Source organism: Lissotriton helveticus, chromosome 11 (genome assembly GCF_964261635.1).
Source record: "Lissotriton helveticus chromosome 11, aLisHel1.1, whole genome shotgun sequence".
Lineage (NCBI taxonomy): Eukaryota > Metazoa > Chordata > Amphibia > Caudata > Salamandridae > Lissotriton > Lissotriton helveticus.
In genome coordinates this window covers 57,273,240-57,281,906 of record NC_136072.1, presented here as the reverse complement: position 1 = coordinate 57,281,906, position 8,667 = coordinate 57,273,240, and the positions used below count along the sequence as shown (strand labels likewise).

Here is an 8,667-nt window from a genome sequence, read left to right as displayed (position 1 = left end):
CAGATGCTAAAAGACCAGCACTGCACTCTGAAAAGTGTTCCTGCTCCAGACTCAGAGTTGTAAGAGGCACTTTTTGGATAGTTACATAGTTGACTTGCGAAGGATGCACATTCACTGCTCTACAGCTCTGTAAATTAATTAAAGTATTTCATGACCTGGTGCGTGACTGAATGTGTTTACCTTTTCCAGATACCTGTGTATAATTCTCTCAGCAAGGAAACTTTATATATCTAATCTATGAGAAAAAGGAGTAAGTAAGTAAGTAAGTAAACGTTTATTTGTACATGATTAATTAAAATCTTTACAAAATTATAAAAACACCAGTAGGTATAAATAAAAAACCATTTGTTCTTAATCTTAGCGAGTTAGATTAATTTAAAAGTAAGAAATTGATTAAGATCAGTTTGTGATTATCATCAGAACCTTATAATGTTCGTCAAACACTGTTAATTCTTTTTCTTGTTAGGTCAAAGACCTTCACGACCTGGCAATTCAATTTAGTGTTGCTGGTGTTAAAGCACAGTTTAACTGCCTGCCTGCAAGTCCGAACGGCATGTAGTTTGAAGGATGGTCGTAGAAAGTTATACCTCAAGTCTTTTAGTCTAGGACAGATGCAAATCACATGAACGATTGTCCTCCTTGCAGATTTTGCACAGGCGACAGTGCTGTGAAGAGTTTTTTCTCTCCCTTAGTGGGAGGTGTGGAAGTATGGGGATTACTCAGAGTCGTAGTTTTAGAAACTTCTCTTTAACTTTTATTTTCATACCGATATTGAGGTATGCTTGTGAATGTATTTTTCCGTAATCATCCAACGTTATCCAGCCGTGCGCCCTATTTGATAGATCCTTCTTGTCTTCAATCGCTGAAATAATACATGCTGATTTTTTGGCGATTATTTTGAAAGACAGGAGGTCTATTGGCATTTCCCAGAAGTCTATCAAGCCTAGAACTTGGAGTGATTCAAATAAATATTCTCTGGGCAAGGAGTTGTGGTGCCGAAGTAACTCTTCCCATACGTTAGAGTTTAAGGAACTGGTCTCTGCATTGCCAATCTCGTGCCAGCTGGATGCGCACACACTCCGCCTTTCTAATGTTTGTTTGAGGATGCTGAATTCTGATTCGGATCTGAGCAGGAGAGACATATTTTGGAAGATTAAAAATAGCCCTATATGAGTTGGCAATGACTGTATCCAATAGTGTGGCATCCTTCCCGTGAAGTGATTCGCTCCCATATGTAAGGGTAGGCTGAGTTTTGCACGCAGGACTTCAAGGAGAGGTTTAAGAGTAAGATCGGGAGAAAAAGGAGTAAACATCAGAAAAAAAGTTGCCAAGGGCATGTAACCTGTTCAGCTATATATTGATGCAGAAGACTTTGACCTAGATTAGACATACTAGTTTTCATAAACTCTTCCTGCATTATGGGAATTCCTAAACTCTTCAGGATCCCCCACTTCTTAGCGTGGTATGGCACAGATCTTATATGTGTGTGGTTGGAGTGTAGACCCAAATATGTAGTCCATATTGATATCCTTCACCCCCTCTGGGATCCTGAAGGTGAAGGCCTTTAGCAGACTGGTGAAGAAGATGAAGAGCTCAGTCCTGGCCAGCTGTTCCCCCAGGCACATTCGAAGTCCTGTTAAAACACAACAAGTGAGTCAACTAATTATTCTTCAGTGTAATATTGAAGAAGCAATCTCCATAAAAACATTATGGGATGAAGGACAACATGAAAGCAGTGCAAGAAATTGTTTTGTAAAATGTTCACATTCTCTAGATCTAAAAGCAGCAGCATTTTAAATGTCCAATCTAGGACTCAAATACTGTAAATTAGCAGCCTACACCTTCCCACCTATATGCAGAAAATCAGGATTTTGAATTGTGCAGCATGTTGTGCTTTAGAACCTACCTGTGGACTCACATAGCCAAGAGGAACTCAACATTGAAAGGCATTTCTGACTGTTACTATTGGTTCAAGAGAGCTTTGGAAATTGTCTGTTATTCCCGGTTATTAGCCATCAGCCCACAGGAAGCCATATATCGCAGAAGAACCAAAATATTTTAAGCTAAAATGGCCTATTTGGAGATAAGTGCCAGTGTAGATCCAGCCCTATTCATCACCACATATCTAGAGCTGAGTGAAGCAACAGGTGCTGAGACACATTCTCAAACCACTCTGGGCTAACCCTGCCACAAAATTCATATTCTGTGACTAACATTTGTGATAGATGCTTCTAAAAGCAGAGTCCTCATCTTTAGAATATTCTGCAGGTGCCAGACTTGATTGTAAACTTTCCAAAGGTAGCCCTGTGTGGCTCTGCATTGGCTTCACTTTGCCTCTGACGCGATGAAGCAAAGCAGCACATTAGTGCCACCCCTGCATGCTGCCTCAGTTGCATTCTTTCCTCACCTTCGAACACAGATATGGAGCTCTACTACTTTCAAAACTAAATATATTGTGCCAAGGAATGATGCACCATCCTAAAATTACAGGCTTCAAACCACCAAGGTGTTTTTTGTTCATTTGGCTTGGATACAAGTTGTGCGATGAGTGAGCTCTTATGCACCTGACTGTTATGTAGGACTGCAAAGGTGTAACTGCCCAGGATGAAATTACACAATCCCATTCTCGCTCCAAGTCGATGGTTTGGTCCAGCTCTAGAGGTCATTCTGGCAAGAAGTCATGTTCATGGTCGAAGTCCTCGGATAAGTTGAAGTCTAAGTGGAAGAAGACGAATTGAGACTCAACCCCATCCCGCAATACTCCTGAGAAAATAGTAGTGAGGATGTAAATGTGCCAACGATATCACTCTTGATCTCCTATGAAGGAGCCAATTCTGCAGTTGATCCTGATGTTGCTCAAGTTCCCTGGTCCATCGGCAATGCACAACAGGGTGAAGCCTTTAAGGAGGCCATACTCATATCATTGACACTCTTCTAGCTCCCTATAGTGTGACTTCGGGCCCCAAGGAATAGGCTTTCAGTCAAATCACTGCAACGTATTTCTTCTTTTTGGCATCTGAACGTCGTTGGAACCACCATGGTTTCAGCACTGACTCCGGTACAGACCTCCATCCCTGATCCAAGTCCCACGTCAATCCCTCCTTCATCAACACCAGTGCTGATGCCGCTGACACCGGAGGAGAATCTGGTACCAGCTCCGATGTCTGACCCAGAACCAGCAGCTGCCCAACCATGACAGAGTTTGTGATGTGAATTTGCTATAGTGCATCCATTCTCCATAAAGCTCCAATCTATTCCTATGCTACTGCTACAGCAAGGGACCCCTCAAAGGCTCCACTGTGTTTATGGCTCTGAACCTGACCAGAAGTTGCCACCACTCAGAGATAATGATGGTGGGGATAAGGAGGATTTAACCTTTAATCATGATGATTACAGCTTTTACATGGACTTACAGGAGACTACGGGGCTTGCTACTACCTCTGAAACATGGCTGAATTTAACTCTTTGGCACCAAATGGGAAGGTTAGCTTTCTTTGCTGTTGTGATTATCGCTAATGTAATGGACCTACAACTGTCTTCCGTTGAAGTCAAGACAAACGTCCGTACTGAGGCTTAGCAATGTGCACCAGCCGTATTTGACCACTTGTTAAAGTTCATTGAATCCCTTCCAGATACCTCCTTGGGTCCTTGGTCAAAACCCTGTTCGTATCCACTGGTGACTATGCAAGTGGCCAGAATCTATAGACCTGTTCCTCCTGCCTCTCCTTTCATTGCACATCCTCCTACTGAAGAAAGTCTGGTAATCCACACTTCTTTTGCTCAAATATGAATGTATTGTGAACGAATGAAAGACAAGAGGTGTTTGTCAAAACAGAAACAGTTGGTTTAATTAAATGCAGCAGCCGGGAGAGCAGGAAACGGAGTCGCAGTATGAAGACTGCCTCAAAGTACATTGGTTTTGGCTATCTTTATATACATTTCACAAAGTGTAATAAAACAAATTTGTACATTCTTTTTAGAACAGAGCCATAAATCTGGTCATTTGATAAGAAGAGCGGATGAGTCTCGACTCTGCATGGATACAATGCAGAGCTAGTGGGTACATGTCCAGATGTCGGACATGGGCGTGTAGCTTGTATGCTGTGTTCTGATTGACTGAATGTTCCTTGGTAAGTGTGGCATATGACTTTATGGTGTTTTGAGAATGCACATCCCTCCGGCCAAACATTTTTGATTGTGGCCAATCTCATGAGATCATTGTGATGTTGCGGTCTATCTTTGGGCTTGATCTGGGTTTTCCTGTTCACACGTTTGTCTAAGGGTTACATATCACCCCAACTGTGATCTGGCAATCACTTGCATTTGGGCCTAGGTTCAGGGCCTGCCTAACCATGTACTTCTGACTTGGGGATGAGGTGTAGGTCGCATCGGGTGATCTCAACAACAGTGATGCATGTTCGGTATATATCTATAAATATATATATATATATATTACCTACTGGCGGTCGCCAGTAGGTAGTTATAGTTAGGACCTAATTTCAATAGGAAATCCACAACATTCTATTTGGAATAACTTTGGTGCTGCTGGACGAATCTTCGTGAATGGCCTGCTCGGTTCTGCTTCTTCCCTGAAAGTTTGGGGGTGATTCGTCAAGTGGGGGCCGAGAAAAAAGGGGGGTCCCAAAACGTGTTTTCTCCATGCAATTTTCCATTAGCCAGGGCTACAGCCCGAACGGCTGAACGGAATTACACCAAATTTGGAAGACAGGTAGAGTTTGGTTCGCAGATTGTGCTTTTTGTTAAATGGTGTAAATCCGTTCAGTAGTTTCTGAGAAAATTAAAGGTAAAATCATAGGGATATCTAGAGACGGAGTTCTACACGCGTACGGAGATCCGTTCAATTACGAGCGCGAGCTGCATGCTGATTGGCTGTCAACTGTCTGTCAACTTTCCAAACCAGGAAGTTTTGGCAGCCATCTTGTGCCTCGGTAGAACCGAGTCACAGGAAAACAGGGAAAAAAGGTGAAAACGAAGAAAAGGGGGCAGGGTGGAAACACCCTGACCCCTAAGCCTGCTCAGGGAGTCCCACAAAGATCCCAAGGCCCAAAAAAAGATTCTTTTTTTTTTAAACAATCGCGGGGTACGCGTACAATGCCGATCCCCCCCCCAAAAAAAATTAAGTAGCTCACCAACAACCTCCAGTATGCGCATACTAGAGGTTACTGGTGTGCTCCCAGGGACCCCCAGTATGCAAGGATAATTAGTTCCCCCTCTGCAAACACGCCAGGGGGCTGCATTGCAGAGAGATATAAAAAAGGGTGCAGCCTCATTACACCTCTCTGCAACACAGCCCTCTGGCGCATACTGGAGGCTCCTGGTGGGCTAGTTGGCCCCCAGGGACCCCCAGTATGCAATGGGAATTACTAGTTCCCCCTCTGCAAATGCACCAGGGGGCTGTGTTGAAGAGAGGTGTAATGAGGCCACGCCCCTTTGTACACCTCTCTGCAACGCAGCCCCCTGGGGCATACTGGAGGTTCCTGGTGGGCTAGTTGGCCCCCAGGGACCCCCAATATGCAAGGGGAATTAGTTTCCCCTCTGTAAATGCGCCAGGGGGCTGCCTTGCAGAGACATGTAAAGAGGCCATGCCCCTTTTTACACCTCTCTGCAATGCAGCCCCCTGGCACATACTGGAGGTTCCTGGTGGGCTAGTTGGCCTCCAGGGACCCCCAGTATTCAAGGGGAATTAGTTCCCCCTCTGCAAACGCGCCAGGGGGCGGGTTTGCAGAGTGATGCAATCCGTCACCTGAAGCCCCGCCCACTCCCTGCACCACTCTGCAAACACGCCCCCTGGAGCGTTAGAAGAGGGGAAAGTAATTTCCCTTTAATACTGGGGGTCCCTGGGGGCCAACTAGCTCACCAGGTAGCTCCAGTAAGCGCCACGGAGCTGCTTTGCAGAGTGTTGTAAAAAGGGGCGTGGCCTCATTACACCTCTCTGCAATGCAGCTCCCTGGTGCATACTGGAGGTTCCTGATGGGCTAGTTGGACCCCAGGGACCCCCAATATGCAAGGGGAATTAGTTCCCCCTCTGTAAACGTGCCAGGGGACTGCGTTGCAGATAGGTGTAAAAAGGGGCTGGACCTTATTACACCTCTTTGCAATGCAGCCCCCTGGCGCATACTGGAGGTTCCTGGTGGGCTAGTTGGCCCCCAGGGACCCCCAGTATTTAAGGGGAATTAGTCCCCCTCTGCCAACGCGCCAGGGGGCTGCCTTGCAGAGACGTGTAAAGAGGCCACGCCCCTTTTTACACCTCTCTGCAAGGCAGCCCCCTGGCACATACTGGAGGTTCCTGACCCCCTAGGCCTGCTCAGGGGGTCCCACAAGGACCCCCGAGGCCAATCTGTTTTAAATTTTTTGGGGAAAAAATCCCAGGATACGTGCAGGGTACGCCTACCCTGCCGATCCCAAAAAAAACCTTCAAGGCACCACTCTGCAAATGCGCCCCCTGGCGCGTTTGCAGAGGGGGAAATAATTCCCCTTGAATACTGGGGGTCCCTGGGGGCCAAGTAGCCCACCAGGAACCTCCAGTGTGCCCTAGGAGGCTGCCTTGCAGAGAAGTGTAAAGAGGCCACGTCCCTTTTTACACCTCTCTGCAACGCAGCACCCTGGCGCATACTGGATGTTCCTGGTGGGCTAGTTGGCCCCCAGGGACCCCAATATGCAAGGAGAATTAGTTCCCCCTCTGTAAACGCGCCAGGGGGTTGCGTTGCAGAGGTGTAAAAACGGGCGGGGCCTCATTACACCTCTGTGCAAAGCAGCCCCCTGGTGCATACTGGAGGTCCCTGGTGGGCTAGTTGGCCCCAGGGACCCCCAGTATGCAAGGGGAATTAGTTCTCCCTCTGCAAATGCGCCAGGGGGCTGTGAGGCCACGCCCCTTTCTACACCTCTCTGCAACACAGCCCCCTGGCGCATACTTGGTGGGCTAGATGGCCTCCAGAGCCCCTCAGTATGCAAGGGGACTTAATCCCCCTACTTAGAATGCGCTACGGGGCGTGCTTGCACAGTGGTGAAGGTAGGGGGCGGGGCTTGAGGTGATATGTGTACAAACATGCCCTGTGGCGCGTTTTAAGTTGGGGAATTAATTCCTCTTCAATCCAGAGGTTCCCTAGGGGCCAAGAAGTCCAACAGATACCTCCATTAAGCGCCACGGAGCTGCGTTGTAGCGTGTTGTAAAAAGGGGGTGTCCCTCTGAACACCTCTCTGCAACACAGCTCCCTGGTGCATACTGAAGGTACCTGGTGGGCTAGTTGGCTCACAGGGGACCTCAAGATTGAAGAGGAATTAATTCCCCAATCTAAAACGCGTCACAGGGCATGGTTGCACACATGTCACCTCAGGCCTCGCCCCCTTCCTTCACTATTGAGCACAATATTCCTCTAAAATCAGCGGAACCACGAATTCCGATTTACTCACCTGTTATCACGAGAGACGTCAGTGCTGAATCTTTGAGCCCAGTACGGACCCTGAAAAGTAAATTTAAGCATACTTGGCAGTAACTTGTATTTCCTTCCATAGGAATCTATTGTGTGGTTTTCACTAGAAAAGTTTCCAAGTGTCTATTTTTGAAACGTACAAATATTCCTCTGAAATCAGCCAAACTACGAATTCCAATTTACTCACCTGTTATCAGTAGAGACCTCAGTGCTGCATCTTTTAGCCCACTACTGATCCTGAAAAGTAATTCTAATCGTAGTTACAGTAACTTGAATTTCCTTCCATAGGCTAACATTGACTGGTTTCACTTGGAAATTCTTCTAAGTGTGGAGTTTTGGAACTTTAAAAAATTCCTCAAAAATCAGTCGAACTACGAATTCTGATTTACCCACCTCTTATCAGGAGAGACCTCAGTGCTGCATCTTTCAGCTCACTACTATTCCTGAAAAGTAAATTTAACTGTACGTACCAGTAACTTGAATTTCCTTCCATGGGATATAATTTCCTGCTATATAAAATATATATAAATAAAAAAAATATTACATTAAAAAATAAATATTACAATTTCAATATTTTTAAAAACATTTTTTCAATTTATATTAAAAATATGTAATGTAATTTAAAAAAATATCTAAAAATAAATACTTTAAAACAATGTAGTAAATTAGTATAAAAAAAATAACAATTAATACATTTAAAAATTATAATTTACAAAACCTTTGAAATTCACTGAAAAACCATAGGCTTCACACATGTTATAGTTAGTTGGGCATTTAACTCATACAAAACCATTGAAATTACCTCTATATAATTAGTTCAGCTAACTATAACTCTCGCGCCCGCAATGCACTGCTGATGACGTCACATATTACATCACTCATGACATGGTCAGTGACATCACTCATGACATCACTGATGACATCTCAAATGACATCACTGAAACATGTGTGACACCTATGGTTTTTTCAGTGAATTTCTAAGGCTTTTTAAATGCTAATTCCGAACTATAACGTGGACGTGGCTGAAACCTATGGTTTTTTCAGTGAATATATATATATATATATATATATATATATATATATAAATATATATATATATATATATATATATATATATATATATATATATATATATATATATATAATTGCATTACATATGCATTGATATCGTTTATTTCCAATATTAACATTCCCCCCAGTTGAATTTTCAACTACA

General features: G+C 44.4%; 1 protein-coding gene across 2 annotated transcripts in view; it reads right to left on the bottom strand.

The window, feature by feature from the left end:
- Window positions 1-259: 259 nt before the first annotated feature.
- The window catches only part of LOC144790978 (cytochrome P450 2J4-like), a 287,604-nt gene continuing 279,196 nt past the window's right edge, over window positions 260-8,667 (bottom strand). Inside the window, exons 9-10 of one of the 2 annotated variants that reach the window (XM_078665597.1) lie at window positions 7,922-7,960; window positions 260-1,633 (exon numbers count right to left, since the gene is read on the bottom strand). In XM_078665597.1, coding sequence (XP_078521723.1) covers window positions 1,455-1,633; window positions 7,922-7,960 — 218 coding nt within the window. In that variant the 3' untranslated portion in view covers window positions 260-1,454. The remainder of the gene's footprint in view (window positions 1,634-7,921; window positions 7,961-8,667) is intronic. The other variant, XM_078665598.1, reaches the window with a different exon arrangement.